The 25,072-nt window shown below is 45.0% G+C and overlaps 1 protein-coding gene across 4 annotated transcripts in view; it reads right to left on the bottom strand.

Annotated features, from left to right (window-relative positions):
- The window catches only part of C14H10orf90 (chromosome 14 C10orf90 homolog), a 192,514-nt gene that overhangs the window by 72,035 nt on the left and 95,407 nt on the right, over window positions 1-25,072 (bottom strand). Inside the window, exon 1 of one of the 4 annotated variants that reach the window (XM_045567779.1) lies at window positions 6,649-6,670. The exons of the other annotated variants lie outside the window; for them this stretch is intronic. Within the exon in view, the coding sequence (XP_045423735.1) occupies window positions 6,649-6,670 (22 nt within the window). Of the gene's footprint in view, window positions 1-6,648; window positions 6,671-25,072 lie in introns of those variants that run through there. 4 annotated transcript variants of the gene reach the window in all.

Below are 25,072 nucleotides of genomic sequence, written 5' to 3'. Positions count from 1 at the left end.
TATTTGACAACAGTGAATCCTGCACAGTCTAAGCCATGACAAAACCTTGAACATTCCCTCATTCATTCCATTCCTCTCCATTTAGGCTCTCTGAGTTCATTCTTAGTTTATTAGGCTGCAAGATTCCTTCTTGCATACGATCGTCTATGTTCCTCAGACTCAGTAATAGTTGCACAGTTTTAGCCTTGTCATGTTCACCAGTGTCCTAAATTTACACCCAGCAGAAGAGAGAATCTCATCTGTAGATTTCCCAACATCACTAGAGTTAAGAAAGGCTGAAATACAAGACCAGCTTGCATTCAGTCTCTTAATGCAGCCACTATTGGAGGGGCCGTGGGCGACGCAGCACTAACATGAAAACTGTTTTAGAACATCTGAGGATAAGTTGGTGATAATATTGTGAGATTGTGTAAAATCCCCCACGTGTGCCCTCCATGCACACCTGCCACAAGGACGGCTAAGAGAATTGCACAGAACACTGGACCAAGGACCGGATGACCTGGGTTCTAGGTCCGGCTTCACCGTCCACTAGCTCGTCTACGGAGCCACACCTCACTGGAACCTCCTCATCCACCAGACCTGCCCTGCACACCGCGTGGAGTCCCGGGGAGAAGTGCTCCCAAGAACAAAGCACTCTCAGATGAAGCCAGTGGGACTGAGACATCCGCCTGGGGCCCCAGGCGGACTGAGGCAGCCTTAAGCCGCAGGTGTCAGCACCCTCCACCCCAAAGGTCTCTCACGGTGGCCTTTGCCAGGTTGTTAATGCAGGAACGTGAACGAAGCACAAGGAGACGGTGTGAGCATGGAAATCGGCATGCAAGTGCAAGCCTAGCCTGAGACCCGTGTCCACAGCCCAGGGCCACCATTTGCTTCCACAGTGGAGGTGCTCTAGGGAAGGTGACTTTCCAAAGGGCTATAAGGGATGGCTCCCAGCTGCTAATGCCCTGCCTATCTACTCACCAAGGGGTTCACTAAACTTTTAGGTGTACAGTCATGCACCACATAATGATGTTTTGGTCAATGATGGACTACATACGTGACAGTGTTCCCACGGATCATAATGGAGCTAAAAATTCTTCTTGCCCAGTGACATAGCCATCACTTAATTTTTTAAATTAAGTTAGTGTAGCTTAAGCATCCAATGTTTATAAAGTCTACAGTAGTTTACAGTAATGTCCTAGGCCTTCACATTCACTTACTACTCACCCACTGACTCACCTAGAGAAACTTCCAGTCCTGCAAGCTCCATTCACGGTAAGTACCACATACAGGTGCACCATTTATCTTTTATATGGTATTTTTACTATAGTATTTCTATGTTTAGATTTAGATACACAAATAGTCTGTGTTATAACTGCCCACAGCATTTAGTACAGGTTGGTAGCCTAGGAGTAACAGACTATACCATGCAGCCTAGGTGTGTAGTGGGCTCCACCATCTAGGTTTAAGTACACTCTATGTTGTTTGCTCAACAACAAAATCACCTAACAATGCATCTTGCAGAACTTGTCCTTAAGCAACACGTGACTGTAAGTTAAAGCATTTTATGGGGAAAATGATATGCTACAGATTTTCACGTTTGGCAGATTTTTAAAGGGACGTGGGTTGAGGGAACTTCAAGGGCCACCAATGACCCATCCAAAGCCGGGCTATGTCTCATCTCATCCTTGGGTGACAATGAGCCCCATCAGCTTTAATCTGGATATGTGGCTGTGCCTGCATGTGTGACTACTATTGAGTGACAGAGACAGTTATTCAAGATGATGGGTACAGATTACTTTTCATGAAGCATAAATATAAGACCTGAAAGGGCCCCTGGATTCCTATGCTGAGTTGATGCATCAGGATGAACTGACAATAAAGCTGATGAAGATGGAAATCACCTGGCTCTGGTCCTGCAGCATCTTGTGTGGTTGAGAACTTTGGAGTCAGCACAGGCTGTGGGGATGGACGGGTCTGGGTCTGCATCAGCCCAGCCCCAGGCTCACCTGCAGTGGATGGGCTGCAGACCCTCTCTGGGTTTTTTCATGCACACAACGCAGGCCATGCAGACCCTCCTGCACAGATGCAGGCTCGCCATCAGTGCACCGAGGGCACCGTACGTAAAGCACCAAGGCAGGAATGAGGTGTGGGTTAGTGTTTGGTAACTGACACCAGTTATGACTGTCAATGAGCAGGATCAAGGCAGCCCTCCCCAAGGCACAGGTGGTCACTCTCACTATGGCAACAGTGGTCAGGAAGCCACTGGAATCAGACCACAGAGTCCCAGGGCCTGAATCCCAGCTCTGGCTACACATGTGGCTTTGGGCAAGTTACTCAGCACCCTTAGTTCCTCACTGTGAGATGCAGATAATGGCAGTGCCCATAGTGTCACTGAAAGAGATTAAATTATGTAACTAACTAGCCCTTAGTGCAGTGCCCGTAACATAACAATCTGCAATAAAACTAGCTCTGGGGTGGCACCTCATCTCTAGCCAGGAGGAGGGAGCACTGCCATGATCAGACAAGCGAGGGTCGTGTATGAGTTTTCTGCAGCTGCTGTGACAAAGAGTCACAAGCTGAGGGCTTAAGCAACACAAATGTACTACCTTACATTTCGGGAGATCAGAAGTCCAACACAGGTCTCGCCGGACCAAAATCAGCTGTCCGCAGGGCTGCGTTCCTTTCCGAAAGCTCTAAGGAGAATTCTTTCCCTTGCCTTCCCAAGCTTCTAGAGGCTGCCTGTGCTCTTTGGCCCACAGACCCACATCACTCTAACTCTGCTTCCCTCGTCACGTCTCCTTCTGTGACTCTGACCCTCCTGCCTTCCTCTAATAAGGAGCCTTGGCTTAGACTGAGCCCCCTGGATAACCCAGCTAATCCCTCCATCTCGAGGCTGTTAACTTAATCACATCTGCAAAGTCCTTTTTGTCAAGTAGGGTCGCGTATTTACAGGTTCCAGGGATTAGGACACGGACATCTTTGGCGGGACCATTACTCCCACCACCACAGACTAGTTGAGGAGACTGAGGTCGATGCATTAGATGTAATGTGGGGCCTTTAAAATAATGACTATGAAGTCTGTATAGCAACATGGGAAAGTACTTCCAATGCCATCAAAAGCCGAAGAACCACATGACGGCACCATCAAAAAAATGTGTGTGGCGATCTACGAAAACAGTAAAGTTGTAACTGCGTCAGGAAACCGCCCTGGTTTAAAGGACCTGGCGGAGGGTGTGCCGGCCCTGAGAAACTGCACATGTGCGCTAGACAGGGCTTTGTCTCCGCAGTCGGCAGCCCAGGGTCAAATTCCAGTTTTGTGGCTTTGCATAATTTATTTAAACTCAGTGATGGCAGTTTCCCCGTCTATGAAATTAGAACATGGAAGTGGTGCTGTCCGTGCCCTGCCCGGCGGTTGGGAGGGTAGCTGGCAATGGCGCACAGCTTCACTCTGAGAATGGTCTGCACACAGCCCTTGGTGAGGCTTTGGAATACAAAGGCCAGGACAGCTCTGTTGTTCATGCTCCAGAGCATAAACCAAAGGCCAGACTTTGCCTGGGGCAACGTCCTTGCTCAGCTCTCCCCTAGGTTTCCCTGCTCTCTCCTGGGCACTTTCCGGAAGAGGACCCCAGGCCCCCATGCCCTCAACTCCTGCCTCAGGCTACGCTTCTTGGAAACCCGACCTGAGCCAGGGTCTTACCTTACATTGCTGTTTAACAGTGGGGGCTGTCCAAGTGTGGCCCCCAGACCAGCTGCATCAGCGTCATTGGAGGAACTTGTTAAAAATGCATGTTCTTGGGTCCCCCTCACTGACCTGCAGGCCTATGAGTGAGAACCCCGGGTTGGGGCTCAGCGTTGTGCCATAGCAAGCCTTCCAGGGCATTCCATGCACCTCTGTCCATGGACACGTATTGGTCTGAGCCCAAAAAGCTCCAAGAAGAGAACCATAATGCTTTGATTCAGAAACCACTCCACGGCTTTTAGAAAATTGCACCTAGTCTGTGGGTGTGGGATCTAAATGAGGCTTTTTGCCAATAGCTTCAATTAGAATAAAACCACCATGGAAGCCAGCATGCTGACTTTTATTTTGAAGGTAATTAAAAACCAGCCCAATTACGGCCACTGTCATTGCTGGTTTATGGGCTGGTTCTGTTTGCCCCCGGCACTGGTCCTCTGCGCCCCTGGAGAGCGTGTGAGCTCACTGGCCTGTGCCGAGAGCTTTTCTCTCCTAAGACGGTTGGAAGGACTGTCCTTGTGTCTGTCTCCATCAGCACGAGTGGCACGTCCCAAACCATTCCTCACTTTGAGCTGCTTCCCAGGCTACGGCCACCACAAGCAAACACACCATGTGGCCCTGAGCCAAGTGCTTCTGGAAACCAGGTTTCCTCCCTGGAGGAAGGGGTGTGCTTCGGCAATGGAAGCCTCGTGGGCGGGAGTCTATGCAGCACTCAGGGTGTGCAGGGCCTTGGGCTGAGAGACAGGGTTGGAGAGATGCCCTCTCCTCCTAAGAGCTCTATGAGAAAGTCACGGCTCTGCTAGCCCAGCCTCGATAAGCCTCACTGAGAGTCCTTCCAGCAAGGGAACCAGCAAGAGTCTGGGGGAGGAGGGGATCCTGGGAATGGCCTTTTCGGATGGGGTGGATTTAGAGAAGATGGGGGGCGGGTGGGAGGAGGTGGCACAGCCCAAGATGAGGTCAAAGGGAAAGGCGAAAATGGTGTAAGGGAAAGCACAAAAGCAGGGAAATCCAGCATCTTTGGACTCTGAATGAAGCATAGGATGTGGCTGACACCACACAATTCCCACCTGTAGCCGGTACTGCCGGAGTTGTCCCTACAAGCACTGTCACCAAGGGAATCAATTCGCCAAAGTAACACCCAAGTGATGACCACTCAGGTCTTTGGATTGTCCGGTAATTCTACGTATTTTCATATCTACTCCACTCTCACAGAGGCAGACAAGGCATGCTCAAGTTTCCACTTCTTGGATTTTAAATGCCTTTCCTCATTTCTAGTCTTATAGTTGTCAAGGTTTACTCTGAATTTTCAACATATCTTTAAAATACTTTTTAATATTTTAAAATGGAAGTTTCTCCAAGAGAATCACTTTTCAGATTTAAATTCAATTAACTGCATCTGTGAGATGTGATACTCTTGACTATGGTCTTCGTAGTGCCGGCCTCCCATAAGGGCTACTGGGTCTTTCCTTTGGGGGTTCTCTCCTTGACCACCTCTTTATGGGTTCTCCCTCTGCACCCTCTTCCCAAACCCATATGGACCAAACTGGCCAAGGCAGGGCCTAGGTCCCCCCTGCAAACACCAGCCTTAGAGCCAGCTGCCTCCGGGTCCCCTGGAATGGCTTTTTCAAAAGGGAACCACCCAATTCCCCTCATGCCTGCCTCTTCCTCCTCCTGTGCCATCACCTTGGCTGGTACCCCCCACTGGAAATGGAGGCACCCCCTCTGCACTGCTCCCTTCCCCTCACCTCAGCGTCCCCATGAAAGCCAAGACTGGTTTGACCCCGCAACAGAGGCTCTGCTCCTTTGCATCAGTTCAACCTCCCTGCACTGCCTGGGCTCGGCAAGGTCACAATCAAGCTGGTGACCCCAGCAGCCTCGTCCCCTGACAGGGTCATGCCAAGTCCCCTTGACATCTCCAGTTTGTGACCTCGTGGGGACATGTGCTCCTTCAAAACCTCGAATGCAAAGGACACATTTCTGCCCCTGAACAGGGCTCGGGGAAACGTGTGAAGCCTGGGCACATGTTGGGCCTCCTGGGAGTTCAAGGAGCCCAGGCCAGGAGGCCTAAAGCAAGGCCACTTCCACTCCCGCACGTGGCCAGCTTGGATGTCTCTGCAGCTTTGGTCATGGTGCCACCGTCCCAGTGTTCCCACGGGCTAACCCCTCACTCCTCACCCTCACTTCAGCCTGAGATCACCTCCTCTTAGACGCACTTCCTGACCTGCCCCCACGCCACACGCCCCCCGAGGTGTGTAGTCCCGCCTTGGTTCCCCAGTGCTGCCTCCACAAACTGCCACAGCCTGGGCAGCTTAAACCAACAGGAATTTATTCTCCCACAGCTCTGGAGGCCAGAAGTTTGAAATCCAGGTGTCGGCAGGGCCATGCTCCCCCTGAAGGCTCTAGGGGAGGGTCCTTCCTGCCTCTCCCAGCCCCTGGTGGTTGCCAGCAATTCTCCGTGTCCCTTGGTTGTGGCAGCCTCACCCTGATCTCTGCCTGCACCTTAACGTGGCACCTCCCCTGTGCACCTCCAAATCTCTCTCTCCTTATAAAGACACTAGTCATTGAATTTAGAGCCCACCCTAGGCCAGGGTGGCCTCATCTTAACTTGATTATGCCCGCAAAGACCCGATTTCCACATAAGGTCACATTCACAGGCATCGGGGTTATGTCCAGGCCTTGAACGTGTCTTTTCGGGAACCAGTTTCAGCCCCCACCAGTGCCCCCAACAGGCTCTACAGCACGTCCCTGTCACACTGCTCTGTGACGATCTGCTCACGAGTCTGTCTCCCCGAGGGGACCAGGTCTTCATAGGACGTCTGATTCGTCTCCTTCTCTCGGGGCCCAGCACGGTGCCGGCTGAGAACAGACTAAGTGAGTATATTGTGTTATGTTTTGATAAGGGTTATATCTGTGGGGAAAAAATCAGAACATACCTTCCCCAGACCGTCTGCTCATGCTCCACTGACGTCTCAAAGCCATTTTACTCAGTTTCCAAGGTCTTTTAAGGACAAGGATGTGTTTGGTTATATGGAAGATAAAACAGCCACAGTTCACCTCTGTAACTACTCTCGGAATGACTCAGGCTCCCACCTTCCAGCTGGGGCCGCAGGACCTCAAAGCTCCACATGTGATGAAGTCGCCGGAATGTTTACAGAGCAACGGGGGCGGGGGTGGGGTGGAGTGTGAGTCTACCTCGTGGCACTTCTCGTTAGCAGCAGCACTGGTCACCACTCTGAGGATGACACCCAAGGTGTCTTTGATGAGCACAGCAAGTTTGCGTAGCATTACGCGAAAGTTTCCTGCAGGACACTGCTAGAGATGAGACAAGGAGCTATTTCACCCACTGCCCACGGTCAGATGCAATTTCTCTTTCTCCCCAATTCTCAGCACTTTCTTTATTTTTCACTGACTTTGGTGATGCTGATCCCCTTGCCAGGCAGCATTTTAGTGTGTTTGAAAGTTTTCTTAGTATTAAAAGAAATCCAGATAATACCGCAATGTTAATTTGTTTAATCTACTTGTTACCAATTTTTACAAACTGGCTTATCTAGAAAATTGGGCAACACAAGTCTGTTTACCACGCAAGCTATTACAAGAACAACTGGTTTTCATGCAGTTTAGTAAAACGTCTTTGACACTAAGTTAGAGTGAACATTGTTATGTAATTTAAACCCAGCCAAATTTGAGGTAGCTTATAGTTAACAACACAGTTAAAAACCAGTTAAACTGATTTTTTAGAAAGAAAATAATGAGCTGGAGAAATCATTGAACAAAGTAGGCGCAAGGAGGCACGGGCACAATGAATCATAGCTTCAGGGTAAGTTTATAGCCAAGGCCAAAGGGGAGATGTGAGAAATCGCATAATTCATTGCCTTTCAGGTGGAATGCGCCATTTTACAGGGAGAGCACCTGGTGAGGCACTGATAGCACGGGTCATTGTATGAGTGGACGGTGCCTTTGTGTGCAGCTCCCAAACAGAGGCCAACGTACCCTCACTGGGTGTTCCCAAGGCTCTCTGAGTGCAGTGAGCGTCTCCATCACACCGTAACGTCTGGAGCGGCTGCACGCTCACCACGAGACACACGCGGGCTGTGCAAGTATCATCTCTTTTAACGTGAAAAATGGCCTCCTGGGGAGGGCACCGTTATTGCTCCCATTGTACAGATGGGAAAGCTGAGCTTCATGTAAGTATCTTGCCGAGGGTCACCCTTCCAATAAGCCCACGGCTGGGAGTCTGCAATATTACCAATCTCTGTACACGGGGACAGTGGACATGGTGCAGCCTGGTTCTGGCGTCTGGCCCGGGGTGACACTTGGCACTACCACATTCTCATGCTCTACCCTCGCACGAGCCCATAACCTCAGCTGCTGTTCCTCTGTCAGAGAAGACAAGACTGGCATGTGCATTGCCCAGCTGGGGATGATTAAATGAAGTAAATAAGTTTTCGTGGGCTCAGTACAGTGCTGTCACATAACAGCCCCTCGAAAAAAGTACTGTGTTATTATCTACAGTTTCACATATAATTTTCATCTCTTTCAGAAAATCACGGTGTATAATAAAGATGTTTTAAAAGCCTGTCTACTGCATTTTGTAGTTGCTTGGGCTCTAGCTGAATCTGAGATCCCTGCAATCTGAAGCACAGGACTTTGGCGTCCAGGGTGGGCGTCCCGGCTCTGCCTTCCGTGGGGGTGCAGTGTGGGGCTCTCCTGGAGGACGGGGTATGGCCAGCGGCCCCAAGGACGGTGAGGATGACCACATACGATAACGCATGCAAAAGCACTCTGCAAGCTGCGGCGCCGTGCTTGGCTGTCTGCCATCCAGGCAATGGCGACACTGTGTCAGTGCAGCACTCGCTCGCTGAGAGCGTAGCGGGTCTGAGGTTCCGGGTTAGGGGCTGGGGTAACAGAGATGAGGGAAGCCCAGGATCCCTGTCTTTGAAGAGCTCATGTTCTAACCGGAGAATGAGACACAGAAAGAGAGATGTTTCCATGCAATGTGGATTTGACCACTTTTTCTTATGGCTTATCTCATTTTTTTTAAAATTGTGGTAAAATACACTTAACAAAATTTACCATCTTAACCATTTTTAAGTGTACAGTTCAGTGGTATTAAACATGTTCACAATGTTGTGCAACCATCACCACCATCCATCTCCAGCCCTGCACTTTTCACCTTGCACAACTGAAACTCTGTCTCCACTAAACACTAACCCCCTCCCCCTCCCCCAGCCCCTGGTAACCACCATTCTACTTTCTGGCTCTATGGACTGGACTCCCCCAGGCATAGTAGTGGAATAATTTGTCCTTTCTTGAGTGGCTTATTTCACTTAGCATAATGTCTTCAAGGTTCAGCCAAGTCTAGCACGTTTCAGAATGTCCTTCCTTTTTAAAGATGGATGATGCTCCATTGGATGCATTCATTACAGTTTGCTTATCCATTCACCCGTCAGTGGGTATTTGCGTTGCTTCCACCTTTTGGCTACTGCAAATGCTGCTGCCATGAACATGGATTCAAGTCCCTGCTTTCTATCCTTTTTTATGAATTGCCTTTTGCCTTTTGTTCTGTGGTTCCATCTTGGTCTTATTATATGATATTTTCTTGTTTTTTTAAGACCTTGGCCCAGGTAAGCAAACACGGGTGGTCTCTGTTGTATAACACAGACACCTTCAACATGGACTTCAATGTGAAAGGATGCACCCCCCCTCACTCCCTGTCCTTCCATAGCCAGCGCAAGAGCTGTTGGGGACACCTGAGGGAGGAGGGTGTGTGTGAAAGGGCAGCAGCCTCCCCTTACTTACTTCTTTCATTAGGTAGAAATCAGTATTTTTGGATCATTATGCACTCGTTTTGTTGTCAAGCCCACTAAACAAGAATCAGTATCACATAGCATCAACAGCCATAGAGTGGTTTGATTTCAGAGGTGACTATTTCTGCTCTTGCAGGTGAGTGACAGAAAATTGGGACCCCACTGTGGACAACAGCGACCAGAAAGAGATGCCTGCACCCCCAGCTTCATCCTAAGGGAGATCCAAGCTGCAAGAGGATCCCAATTACCAGACTCATTAGCCAGGCAACTTTCTGGAGGATGAGCAAGAATGTTAATAGGTTATTTGCTTTTAGTTTGGGGCTGGAGAACAACCAAGCCACCAGGAGGAAAAATGGGACATCTTTGAAACCTGCTGCACAAGAGGACCTGGAGCTGCGTCCAGCTCTGCTGTGAAGCCACACACTTCGATGAGACCAAAAGCACCTGTCAACTCAGGATTCATTACATAAACAAGACACAAAAATATTTTCCTAAGATGTCAGGATGGATTTTCTCTCCTTCTCGAGGAGCAACGCGACTCTTGTTTGTGGACTGTGGGGTTTCTTGTTTCTCATCTGCTCGGCTGAATTCGCCAGAGCAGCATGTGTGGAGCCCGGAGCTGGGGCCTGCAGAGATGATTACAGGCTCTGCCATGAGCCGGGCAAATGAGGTTGGTGCAGCGCCTGAATGCCCCAAGTCGTAAATCTCTCATTATAAGAGCCATTAGCTGTGCACTCCACTTTGGGGGTCTGGGGAGAGAGCCACTGTCACTGGAGCAGATCTGAGAGCCCAGCATTAAAGGAAACACCCAGGCTCAGAGATGCTCACACCACGGCCATCATCCTGCGTGCCTCCTTAGCAAACCAGAGCGGCCTCTCTACAAAACTCTCCAACAGCGTATCAGCTATGCTAAGCATTTAGAACAAGGTTGCTGTTCTCCCTGCTGTGCTTTTTGTTTTGAGTTCTTTGGTCTTTTGTTTCTGCTATTGTTGTCATTTAATGGGGCAAGGATCCTGGTACTCCCTGTCCCCCACGATCCCCTCCTGCTGCAGAGTAGGCCTGAAATTTAGGCAAGAACCAGGGAATCTGTCCCCTTAGATGTGGAGGCACATAGGAATCCAAAGCAGCCTTAAATGTCAGCTTGTCCACACCTACCACAAAGCAAAGCAAAGGACACAGAGGCTCAGAGAGGGGCAGGGCTTCCCAGAGAGGCCCCGGCTAGAGAGCGACACGGGCAGCTCACTCAATCAGGCCTAACAAACGCTCTTACTCAAGTTCTCTTCTAACCACAGCCCTTCCTCCTGCTGGGCCAAGCGCTCTCTCTCTCTCTCTCTCTCTGCAATTGATTTTTTAATTTAATAGCTTTATTTATATATAATTCATATGCCATAAAGTGTACCCTTTTATGTGTACAATTCAGCGGTTTTTGTATATTCACCAAGTTGTGCAACCACCACCACTAATTCCAGGTCATTTTCATCATCCCCAGTAGAAGCCCCATGCCTGTTAGAAGTTCCTCCCCAGAACCCCTTTGCCCCAGCCCCTGACAACCACTAAGCTACTTTCTCTGTCGGGATCTGCCTGTTCTGGACATTTCATTTAAATGGAATCATACAACATGTGGCCTTTGATGTCTGTCGTCTTTCACTTAACATGTGCTCAAGGGTCATCCTTGCTGTGACACTTACTAGGACATCCTTCCTTTTACGGCTGAATAATATTCCACTGCATGATTTTATATATATATATATATATACCATGTGTTATGGATCTGTTCAACAGCTGATGGACATTTGGGTTGCTTCCACTTTGGGGTTACGTGAATAATGCTACTGTTAGTATTCATGTACAAGTTTTTGTGTGCACATATGTTTTCCATCCTCACAGGTATATACCTAGAAGTGGAATTGCTGGGTCATATGGTAACCCCACGTTTACCTTTTTGAGGAATTGCCAAACTCTTTTCTGAAATGACTGTACCCCTAGACTTCACCACTATGCAATACAGACATGTAACAGAACTCAGCTTGTGCCCCTAAATCTATTAAAATAAAAACAACAAGAAAGTGACCACACCATTTTACATTGCCACTAGCAAAGCATGAGGGTTTCGTTTTTCCCATCCTTCTCAATACTTGTTATTGCCCATCTCTTTGATTCTAGCCATTCTAGTGAGTGTGAAGTGGTATCTCATTGTGGTTTGATTTGCATTTTCCTAGTGACCAGTGGTGTGGAGCATCTTTTCATGCACTTATTGGCCATTTGTATTTCTTCTTTGGAAAAATGTCTGTCCAGATCCTTTCCTCATTTTTAAATTGGCTTATATGTATTTTTGTAGGGGTTCTAGGAAAAAGATGCTCCGTGAAGCCTCCCTGCCCCACCTCTGAGTGAAAGAAGCAGCGGCGATTCTCAGACTCCGGAAGGAGCGGCTCATATCTGCGTGGTCAGTGATAGAGGCGCTGCCACGTGGAGGCTGACAGCACGTTCCTTGGCAACACACAGATGTGTGTTTGCATCTGTCTTGACCACTTACAAAGTCTGTGACTTAGACGAGTCATCTAACTTCTCTATGTCTCAGTTTCCCCAAGTGCAAAACAGGGATCATGATATCAATTTCATTGGATTATCAGAACTAACAAAGAAGCACATGGAAAGCCTTTAGCACACCACCGACATGTAGGAAGCACCCAGTAAAATTTCTTTCTTTATTTATCCAGCAAATATTAATATAGCATCAACCATGGGCCAGACGTTGATCTAGGTGCCAGGGTCACAGCAAGGAGCAAAATAGACAGAAAAATGTCTGCCCTCGTGGAGCTTATATGCAGTTAACATTCCTTAAAAAGTTAATGATGCTAGTTATTATTTTAGTTCAACATTTTTACTCCTGATTGCAAAATAAGTGCCAGCTCATCAGAAACCAGAAACTAGAATGACAAGATAAAGGAAGTCTCACTAATGAACTTGAACTTTAGAGAGAGACTAGCTTGGTAATTACGGCTCTCCTGCCAGCTCCCTGGCGGGGCCTTTCCTCCCTCTCTCCCTGTGAAGGCGCAGGGGAGGGAGGTGCCTGAGCAGCCACTGGCATGTCGGTCTATCAGGTCTCAGGAACGTGAAGATAAGGAGCAAACACCAAGAGTGAACACTCCAGATACCTAGACAGAGAGGGGTCATACCTGCTTACCAGTCTGGGGGAGTTTTAGAAGCATAGGAACATATAATTGCTTTAAAAGGATAAAGAAAGAACTGAGAAGTGTGCTGGTGAGGAAACAGCAAGGGACAGAGCTCTTGCCACTTGCAAAACCGGTCCGGCGTAGCCGGGTGGGGCTGCACAAGGAACTGACCAAGAGTCCCACGCTCACCCAAAGAATGCTTTGGAGGTGTGGAGCAAAACCCATCAGAGCAAATGAGGTCCTGGGATCCCAAGAAACATGGCTCTGTCTCGAGGTCTGCAATTCCACAGTGGAACCCACTCAGCCCACTGTGCTCCAGGACAGCTCCAGCATGGACCAGCTGTGAGCACAGAGTGAGTCCCCGGCTTTCTCTCCCTTGGTTTCTCCCCCGCAGAATGGGCTCAGCAATTCTGACTGCATTGGGTAAGTTAGACTCCCAAGTCCTCCTTAAAGATCATTCTCACAGCCTCTGACATTGAGTCCCAGCTTCCTTTGGGTTCTCTGTGTGCCCGATGACAGCAGCCTCTTGTGAGGGGCCGAGCGTGAGGGGACATGTCAAACCTACTGGACAGTAATATCAATGAGGCAGCCATTTGGAGAAAGACAGATGTACAGATAGCCAGGGACTGCCCTATCAGCTATCAAAATTTATTATAAAAGTGAGGGAAAAAAAGGATTTTATTACTATAGAAATGAACAAAATTAGACTAGTGGAAAAGAATCAAGAACCCAAAAAAAGACTCTCTCACATATATGGAAATGTGAAAAATAATGAGGAGCTACTATATAGCAGCAGATATATGCAATAAACACAAGATGAAAAAAGAAAATACAATAAGTGACGCTGGGACGATCAGTTATCATTATTTTAAAAACCAAAATTGGAAAAAACCTTCTCCTTATTATACCCACAAATCAACTCCAGATAATCCAAAAATTTAAATGCAAAAAGAAAAGATCTTTTTAAAGAGAAAATAGTTAATATTTTCATCATCCTGTATCAGAACTGATATCTTTATAATGTTCCCCAAATACTATTAATGTTTGATAATAAATCATTTTTAATTTAATAATTTCTGATTATCAATAGATTCCCTAAAGAGAAAAAGCAAGCTACAAATTAGAAAGAGGTATTTGTAACCCATGTAACAGACAAAAGGTTGGTATCAAAACTAATTTTTAAAACCCCTGTAAATTAATTTGAGAAAGACCAGCAAACCAGTAGAAAAACAGGCAAAGATGAAACAGGCATTTCTCAAGAGGAATGGTCACCAAGCAACTGAGAAGATATTCAAGCTCATTAGTAAATACAGAAATGCAAAATAAAAGTATAATGAGACCTTTTTACATCTACTAGTTTGGCAAAAAATCAACAATACTAAATATTGGTGAGGACGTAGGGCCACAGGAACTCCCATGAGTGGCTAGTGAGCATAAACTAATACGATCACTGTGAAAAATAACACATTGGTTATTTTCTGCTCTTATTTACAGCACTTTATCAAAATCAAACACTTCATTGATTATAAGTTGTGCCATTTTTAATGTATCACCAAAAAAAGTTGTTAGTTATACTCTATTAATTTTAATATATATTCTGACTTCGGCTATATTAAAATATAAAAAAATGCATCTTAAACTAAATAAAACACAGTATGTGCATTAAAAAACTTGCACATTTGCATATCTGAGACTTCATAGTATCATTATTTTTAATGATATTAAAAAAACTGAAAACAATCAAAATGTTAAGAGAATTTATAAATAAATTGTTAGATATTCAACTATTCAGCAGTGAAAATGAATAAACTACAGATACATACACATTAACATGGATGATAAAAAGCAAACCAAAATAAGAGTGGAAATAGAAAATAATAAATCAATGAACATAAAAAAAGATAGAAAAAATTAACAAATTTAAAAGCTAGTTCTCTTAAAAAAATTAAAAGAATTGGTCAAGAAAAAAATTAAAAACACACACAAATTGCCATTGTTAGGAATAAAAGGAGCCTACAGACATGTAAAGGATAATAACAAAATATTATGAATAGCTATTATGTGAATATATTCAACAACTTAGAAAAAATATACAAATTTCTTGAAAAAATATAGCTTATTGAAATGACACAAGATGAAACAGAAAGTCTTAAGAGCCTAAATTTATTTGAAAAAACTGACCCTAAATTAAAAATATATAAAGAATGCTCCAGCCCCAGATGGCTTTACTGGAGATGGGAAATGAAAGGCTGGGATGGAATGAGATGGAAGAAAACCCAACTCAGCCCAGGAAGCTGTAGACACACATGGGAAAGATGAATTCTATCAATTTAAGGAAGAAAGATGCCAACAGTACAAAAAGATGAGAAAATAGAGAAGGCCAGCAAAGTCCTAACAGCAAAACCTGATAAAGACATTACAAAAAAACAAAAACCAAAAACAGAAAGGAAGGAACAAATATCCCTCAGGAACACAGACCAACAGTTTTGAGCTGGGGGTGATTTTCCCACCAGGGGGCATTTGGCATTGTCTAGAGACATTCTTGGCTGTCACAGCTTGTGGAAGGAATGCTGTTGGCATCTGGTGGGTAGAGACCAGGGATGATGCTACACATCCCATAATACATAGCACAGACTCCCACTACAAAGTGTTTTCTGGCCCAAAATGTCAACAGTTCTGAGGATGAGAAACCCTAACATAGAGACAAAAATCTTAACAAAGATTAGCAAACAGAGTCCAACAACATACAGGATTAATTCACCCTGACCAAGTAGAGTTTACCCCAGCAGTGGCCCTGGAACTACCGGATCTTCCACTGGAAACAAAATGCACCTCATCCCCTACCTCAAACGCTTCACAAAAATTACTTTGAGATGAATCACAGATCTAACCTTAAAACTGTGAAGCTTTTAGAGGAGACATAGCAGAATATCTTTGTGAATTAGGACAAGGCAACGTTTTCATATGTAGCACCCAGAAAGTAACAACCATAAATGAAACAAAGATAAATTAGACTTCATCAAGGTAAAAACTTCTGTTCATGAGGAGAAACTATTAAGAAAATGAAAGGAAAGGCACAGACTGGGATAAAATATTTGCAAACCATATTTCTGACAAAGGACAGATATCCAGGATATATAATGAACCCCCACAACTTAATAATAAAAAGATAAACAATCCAACATAAAATGGAATTACCAAATATGTAACTGCCTTCCCTGGGTTGGAAATAAGACACATTTGGCCAGTTCCTGGGTAGCTGCGGGTAACACACAAAGTCAGGCAACCACCGTCCACATCTAGATCAACACACTCCCTGGTCCTGTACAGCTGGGTGCTGGTGCCGGGATGGACGTCCACCTTTCCCAGCTGTGCCTCCAGGATGCCAGGGCTAAGTCTGGTTTCCTTCCATCTCATTCCATCCCAGCCTTCCATGTCCCCAACTCGACCTATGGCTCCATATGCTTACGGTGGGTGACTACGATGAACCTCTTGGGTGGTCCCAGATGCTCAGCGGGTAAGCTGCCTTCTCTTTGTAAATGGGATCTTCCAAGAGGCCATGCAGGCTGGAGTCCAAGGCCCCTCCCAGTGGCTGACCTCACAACTGCATCTTCACCCCATTCCCCATCACTTCTCTTGGCCCTAGAAACCTCGGAGAAGACAGCCCCTCACGGTCTCTGAGTTTTGGCCTGGAGGTTTTACTAAGCTTGATCAAAGTGGAATCATCCCAGATGAACCCCAATAAGTAGAGTCTAGACTCATATGAAGAGGCAGCAAGAACAAGTATTCTTAAAAATAAAATAGAATAAAAACTTGCTGCTGTATTGTTAAGCCTCACATAAACCCAACAGGACTCCCAACAGTGGACTTCTTTTAGCTTCATAGATAATATGCTTATGCTTAAATCTCTTCCCAGCCATACTGCACATATTTTAGCCCTGAAAACTTGTAGTCAAGGTGATAGCTTTTGTAAGTCCTCTGAGCATAGACTAAGTCCGTTTAAACCCAGGGAAATCTGTTTTATCATTTAAGGACCACCTGAAACTATTTCCTCCCAGAACTTTTCTCCACCAGACAAAACAAACCAGTTCTGTGTTTTCAGAGCATATTGTATTGTAGTGATCAGGCAGTTGCTTCCCTGCATGGACTGTAGCCCTCTGGGGGCAGGAGGCCCCTGTCCTCACTGCCTAACCCTGGGCATGGGGAGATGACGCAACGAGAAGTGAGTGCAGACGTGAAAGGACCTGACACCAACTCTGACTTCAGTAAAGTTAACTTCTGAGAGCCTGTTTCCTGTCTGTAAAATGAGAACACACATCACACTCACGTTGTGGAACCGCTTGCTGCATGGAAAGCTCTCAGCACAAGTACCTGGCACTTGGCAGAAGCTAAGAAGGGGCAGCTGCCAGTAGGTACAAGAGCTAATTAAACGCTTGCTGCACTAGGCTGAATTACAAGTGCTGGATCTCCAGGGGTGGACCCGGTCCAGAATGTTCAGATGGTGCCTTTCCTTTGAGACCAGGAACCCCATGGGAGTTGGGGCCAGATTAGAGCAGAAGCCCCAAGACCAAGAATTGTATACATACAAAGAGGAGGGAGGAGGACATAAATACCAGGGTCCATTGTGAGAGGGAGGGAAGGGCTTCTCCCATCCTCTTACCCCTCCCTTGAAGTGGCCAGCCCCACGTACACCCTCTGGCTGGGGAATCTCCTCTTACCCCCCCAGATTGGCTTCCCTGAGGAAGCCCTCTGTACTGCAAGCCTGGGCACAGCCCACGCCCCCCAGGAGCCTGTAGAACTTTCCTGTTTGTGCCAAACTCTGGTTTGCTACATGCTCACGCTCTGTGCTTCTGATGTGGGCCTCCAACCTCCTACATCTCTGCCCAAACTGCTTCTTTGGTTTTGTCCCGTGAGAATTTCTGGGTGTCTATTCTCTGCCATTTCATTCTCATCAGTGTCAATATCTGCCATTTGTCACAGTGCCTGCTCTTACTATTGTCACAGGGCACTATTCTCTCCGACTATCTAAGCCCTTAGGATCCACTCAGAAGACAGATGTTCTGCAAAAAAAGAGACTCCTGCAGTGTTTGGGAGACACGGTCTCTCCATTCATGGGACTGTCGTAAACCAGGGCCGAGAAGTATCTCCAGCTCTTCCAGGACATCCACAGAGACAGCGTCCCTACATCTCTTTCACTTCCAAAGACAGGGAAGATGACAGCACCACTGGGTCCATAGCACCTTCATTTTGCTACTGCGCACATCATAATTCTTAGAAATGAATTCCAGGTTTGTTTGTGCTGCGTTCTCTACCCTTCAGCAAATTGAAAAAATGCAGAGTAGCCAGGGGACTTGGAAACTCTTGGGGAGCTGCCGTTCGCCCTGCACCCGCACTGTGGGAAGTTGGCACTTCCTTGCAACAGAGCCCTGGGGTCTGCACTCTGCAAGTGTTTGCCTTGGCCAGCTTCTCTGGAGGACACAGTCACCATGTTAGCACCTTCCTCTCGGGAACGGGGCAGGCCACTTCCCACCTTGGCCCTCGAAGGAGCATCTGAGACTCACTCACGGGAAGAGCCACGTATGATCTCCTCAGTCCTAGGAAATTTTTAAACAAACCCTCAAATATATTGCTCTATTCTCAATAGATTGGTGCTACAAGACTGTAAAGCATGAAGCTGTACTCAGACCTCTATACATCAAGTGCACTGTTTGAAATTCCTAGATGCAAAGGAAATTGTTAGAAAAACATTCACAATTTAAAACCATGGAAGCAGGGATTCTGATACACATATATTTTCAAACAAAACTGTAATTTGTTTCTTTTTTTCTTTAATTTGTCTTAGATCTTCCTGATAGAAATAAATGTGGAGAAAATATGGCCATTTCTTTCACAGGCGACAGAGAAACGCTGTCCTGCCGCAGTCAGGCCTTTCCCTTGGAACATCCTCATTAGGGAGCGCAGCATGAATGACAATGAGCCATAAACCCGCACAGGAAGCAGAGCTGCCCTTGAACTTCAGGCTCCCCGCTCAGGCCCCACTAGGAATGAGCGATGAATTCCGGCCAGTGGTTTCTCTTCTTCCAGGACAAGCTGGGCTGTCGCTACGGAGAGCCTGTCATTACAGGGAAGGTGGAGCAGGATCTTGATTTGCACTGAAGTTTAGGCCCAGTCCTGTGTAGGGTCATCAGGGCACAAGGGACGTGGCCAGGAGAGGGCACGCTGCCATCTGCACGACAGGGGCCTCTGCAGCCTTGGCATGCGGCGTGGGAGTCAATGGGCCTCCTCGGTCTGGGACAATCTGTGGGACACAGAACGGCCCCCTCTGTGGATGTGGGCTTTTCGTACTACTTCGAACTTGGGTGAGGGGCCACCAGGTGTCATGGGTGGCAGGAGGCAGGGTATCAGAGGGAAGCAGGTCTCTCAGGCTCAGTGGAACACCTAAGACCCTTCCTGCTCCTGCCCTCAGCAGTCAGCCAGGCCCTGACTCTGCCCAAGACATCAGGAGGAGTGAAATTGCCCTAGTTTCCCAAGCGCCTAATCTCTGCACGAGGACCGCAGATGGAAGATCTCATGGAGTCGTCACATTTTAAAGCAAAGGAAGCACCGTGTCCGAGCAGCTCAGCACCCAGCTGAACGAGACGGAGATTCTGACCCAGACCTGCCCGGGACAGACCCAGGCTGCCCCAACCAGCCACGTGCGCGTCTTGGGGATGAGACCTTTCCGCCCTGTGCCTTCAACCCCGAGACCATCCGCCACCAACCAGCATGGAAAGCTATGTTTGTGCTTTTACAGACAAAATCACTCTAAATTCATTCACGGCTCTGCCTGAATCTGATAAAAATGTCTCCTGTTCAAAGGCATCCTTCAAAATCCCGCCTCGGGAGCCCTCCACTGGGCGCTGCTTGACCATGTGGCCTTCGCGTCTCCCTAAAACACGTGAAGCTTCCAACGGCCAGACCGGACAGGTCAACTGCGGCCCTGCCAACTCCTCGGAACCTGCAGTAGGAGCGCCCGAGGTTAAACAAACACGGGAAAGTAAAAATAAAGAGGACTGTAAGTGGGTTTGGTGCTTATCTTCGTTTCCAACAAAAGATAACAGGTAATTGCTTTTTTATCACCAGCACTTGAAATTTGAAAGTAAACGAGGAGTAAGGCTTGATATCACACATAAACTCTGCAGTCCGCAGATCCTTAACTTCCCCTCTTCTGTTAAGGACCGGTAGTCAAGTCACCCTGATGCTCCTACACAATGCAGTAAGAAAAATAGCCTAGAAGCAACAAAGGAAATGTCTACCTTGTCATTTCCCACAGCACGGCTTTATGTGACCGATTACACATATAATCCCCCCCACCCAAAAGAAGTTCTAAATTGTCATCAGTTCTCTAAATGCAGGCTTTACCTAAGAAGAGATGTTTGAACAAGAGGAATGAGACAGTTCATAGCCTTCCCAGGAAATGAGAAAGCTGTTGCCTAGCAACCCAGCCCCCTGAAACACCTGCCGTTACCTGGATCTTCTGAAAACTGAACGTCTTTAACAGACAGCTATTGCCTGCAGCCGCCAAGGCAAAGTGCCACACAGGGGAGCACCCTCTCCCCTCTTGTGTGCTTTACCAGTACAAAAGCCTCATGTCCGAGGTTCAAAGGTTGTTTTCCTCCAAGATTAAGATCCTGGGGTTCCTCGCCACTTTCTAAGTTCTTCCACAGCTCAGCTTGATAGAAATTTACTCTTTTCTGTCTAAAGAGTGCTCTGGATGCCCAAGATATCCTACAGCCCTGCAGAGATACTGCCCTTTCATCCAGAGGTAATTCCCTAGGTTTCAACTTACTATTGAAAAACTGTAAATTGATAATGTTTAACTGAATGTTATATATCAAAATTCCTATGTTGAAGTTCTAACCCCCAGAACCTCAGAATGTGACCGTATTTGGAGAAAGGGTCTTTATAGAGGTAATCAAGTTAAAATGAGGTCATTGGGGAGGCCCCTAATCCAATATGACTGGTGTACACAAAGGGGAAATTAGAGACAGACACTCACGCAAAGACGAAGGCAGAGACTGGGGTGATGCTCCTACAAGCCAAGGAGGGCCCGCGATTGCCTGGGAACCACCAGAACACAGGAGAGAGGCATGGGACAGATTCTTCCTCACAGCCCTCAGAAGCGACCAACACCTCGACCTGGGACTTCTAGCCTCCAGAACTGTGAGCCAATAAACACCTGTTGTTTATGCCACCAAGTGTGTAGGACTTTGTTCTGGCAGCCCTCGGAAATAACAAAGGTTTACCAGTTGTCATGCACTGTGACAGGTGTAGCCTTTCCCTTTCTCATGTAACTCCTATGGCAACTCTGCGTGTGATTAACCATATTGAACACAGAAGGAAGCGATGGCTCAGGGAAGTGAGTAACTTTCCTGTTCAACATCCCACAGCTCCGAAGTGAAGAAGACAAAATTCAAACTCAAGTCAGATGCCTCCGAAGCCCACGCTTAACCCTGTGCTGTCTTCCTCTGCTTATTCCAGATGTGCTCCCGTCACCCCACGGTGAGGGGTTTCCTCCAAAAGTAGCTAAAAGCTAAGCTAACTGCTAACCAAGCCAGGGAAACCCCAAAGCCAAGGCTCTATGAAATATTTAATATGCTGATGGCAGGCATCGTGCCAGCTGAGCTGGAGCCAGGAACTGGTCCTTGGCTGTTGGGCAAGAGGTTTCGCTGCAGAAAGCTGAGCCTGGAGCAAAATTACCTTTGAAGTTGATTAAACAGCCACAGCTCCAGGGCCATGGGGAGAAAGCTTCTGGGGGCAGCCCCTGCAGTCCCTGAGGCAGGGACCTTCCCACAGCAGAAGGGGGATCAGGTGCTTCGGAAGGATTTTTCGTTTTTTGAATACTTAGCAACCCATTTGTAGTTAGAATTACTACATTTAGCAGGAAAAGCACATCTGCTGTGAATGGGGTCCGTGCTAGGTTTCTGTTCTACAGCCGGGAGAGGCTGAAATCATCACACAGGTGAAGGTAAATTTACACTACAAACAAGGTCACTCACTGTGTTTAGAAAACTAAACACATGGGGTGTACGTGCTTGTGTGAGAGAGAGAGAGAAAGGATTCTTAGTTCTTAATGGAAGTCTCTGCAGTAGCATCTCATGACAGGAGTGAAAGTTTTACATCAAGCAAGCTACCTCCATGTACTATGTTATTTAAAATTTGAGACCCTATCAATAAATGCATTTTAGTGATTCTTCTATTTACACAGACCTTTGGCCAAACTACTGTAGACATAAATTTATTCCATAAATATAGTATGAATGAAATGATCAAGGATTAAAATCTGGGAAAGTTTTTTAAAATAAAAGAAATATAATGCTTATTTTGTGATTTCTATAAAATGGGCAAAATTTCTAAGACCAATATATTTGGAAAAGTTTGTAAATTAACTTTTTCCAAATTGTAGTTATTAAATGTGTTACATGACTTGTGGGTTTTTTACAACTTCATACAAACAATGACATTTCTTGTGACAAACTATGAAATGCCAAATAATAAAATTTAGAAGCTAGGAACAAAGCGATCCTTCCCAAGATCACTAGGGGCACTGCCACACAAGAGATTAAGAAGTAAAAGGCATGACATTGGAATGGAAGAGACAGTACACTCATTACTTTGGACAATATGATCGCCTACCTGTAAACCTGAGGGTTTAAACTGAAAAACTATTAGAACTACTAGGAGGGTTTAGTAATTTAACCAGGATCAAAGCAACCTCTAAGAATCAATAACTTACATGAAGAGCAGCAATAATCAACTAGAAAGTATCAGTAGGAAAAAAATCAACAATGGCAACAAAATTATAAGAAATCCAGGAGCACAGCTAACATGAAATATGCAAGACTTATACCAAGGGCATCATAAAATTATATTGGAGGAAAAGGAGAACTTAATGAATGGGAGGTATAACATGTTTCTGGATGAAAAAGTAAAAATTGCAAAGTCAATTCTGCCCAAATCAATTTATAAAATTCCATATCTAATCAAGAACTTGATAATCTGACACATAAATTTATGTGGAAGAGAAAATGCATGATAACTAAGGCAATTTTGATAGCACACAATGAGAGAGAGATATTGTCATACTGCATATCAAAACTTATTCTGTTAATATTGGTATTAATTAAAACAATATGGTCTGAGCACAGGAAGAGATGCATAGAGCCATAGAATAAAGCAGAGTAAGACATCCAGCATATTTGAAAATTCAGTTTATGAAAAAGGGATATTTCAAATCAAAGGGAACAGTTTAGCATATAATATTAGCAATACATTTAGGGATAAAACAATGTTATGGTCCATATTTAAAGCCATAAACAAAACTAAATTTAAAATAGATTATAGGTATAAATATAAAAAAGTTAAATTTTCAAAATAAAAGTCTTCTTAGAAGACAAAATATCCAGAAACCACAAAAGATTAACAATTGAATTATAAAATAATAAGCAACTTTTATATCACAGATGTTATTACACACAAAATTATAAGATGAACAATGGAAGAAAATACTGATATCAAAGCTATAAAAGCAACTCCTATGACTGTATTAGAAGAAAATTACTCACTTAGAAAAGTGAGTAAATGATTTGAACATAGATTTCACTGAAAAATAATACAATGAGATAATATACATTAAAAAGATGCTGGAGTTCTTTAGCAATTGGATAAATATAATTTAAAACAATATTTAAAGAAAATAAATTAAAACAATACCTTGTGCATCAAAGGACATTATCAAGAAGTGAAAAGACAATCTATAGAATGGGAGAAAATAGTTGCAAATCTTATATCTTAGAGGAGTTTGAGATCCAGAATACATCAAGAACACTTACAACTCAACAACAACAAAAAAAGACAATCAACTCAATTTAAATACGGGCAAAGAACTTCAATAGACATTCTCAAAGAAGATATGCAAATGGTCAACAAGCACATAAAAGGGTACTTAATGTTGTTAGTCATTAGGGAATGCAAATCAAAACCACAAGATACCACTTAACACCCACTAAGATGACTATAAAGAAAACAAAACAAAACAAAAAATAACAAGTGTCCATGAGGATGTGGAGAAATGGAAACCTTATACATTGCCAGTGGGAATATAAACTGGTGCAGCTACTATGGAAACCAGTTTGGCAGTTTCTCAACAAGGCAAACATAGAATTACCTGAGGACCGTATGACCCCAAATAATTGAAAACAGGTACTCAGACAAATACTTTTACAACATGTTCATATCAGCACTATTTACAATAGCCAAAAGGTGGAATCTATCCAAATGCCCATCCATGAATGAAGGAAAAACAAATGCCGTACATATACACAATGAAATATTATTCCAACATAAAAGGAATGCAGTCCTGATGCATGCTATAATGTGGATGAACCTCTAAAGCATGATGCTAAATGAAAGAAGCCAGACGCAGAGCTCATATGTTGTAGGATTCCCTTCTTATGAAATGTCCAGAATGGGTGATTCAGAGATGGAAAGTAGATCAGCAGTGTTTAAGGACTGGGGGAAACTGAGACTGGAATAGGAGGTGACTACTTCATGAGTACAAGGTTTCTTTGGGGGTGATGGAACATGTTTTAGAACTGGATAGAAGTGGTGGTTACACAACACTGTGAATGCACTAAACGCCAATGAATTGTTCACTAAAAAATGGTTAACTTTATGTTGTATGAACTTTACCTAAATTAAAACAATAGCAAGATACCTTTTCTTTCCCTTAGCTTGGCAAACACACCCACACTCCCTCCAATAAAAATCCAGCATTAGGGTGTGGGAAAATGGGCTTGTTCTTCCCACACAACTGGCTAAAGTGTGAACTGGTATAATATTTTGGGAAGGAAAATTTGGCAGTATCTATTGAAATTTAAAATGTATATATTTGTGACTCATCAATTTCACTTATAATATTCAATTCTAAGAGTGTCTCAAGACAATATAGATATATATGAATATATATTGTATATTCATATACATAGTTCACTGGTGTTTTATTTGTTTATAAAACGAAACCAATTAAAATATAAAAACCTAACAAATGTGTGTTGTTGGTTTTGTTGAGAGCCTCAGAGAAAAAAAGTGAACGACCAATTGGTCTCTAATTGCCCTTGAACATCCCTTAAATCACCCATAAATTACATATATATGATTTGTGTAAGCAACTCTGTATAGCAATAAAAACATGTAAATATATCAATTTATGCTATAATGTATAATATGCAGTTCCATAAAGTGGTTGTAATAAAATTAAATCACTCAAGTGCTACACTGCTTAGAAGCACTTCAAACAAACTTGTGCATATTCAAACTCGCCGGCTCTGCTTGCAGAC

The sequence above is a fragment of the Lemur catta genome, chromosome 14 (genome assembly GCF_020740605.2).
Source record: "Lemur catta isolate mLemCat1 chromosome 14, mLemCat1.pri, whole genome shotgun sequence".
NCBI classification, from domain to species: Eukaryota; Metazoa; Chordata; class Mammalia; order Primates; family Lemuridae; genus Lemur; species Lemur catta.
This window is presented reverse-complemented; position numbering and strand designations above follow the sequence as displayed.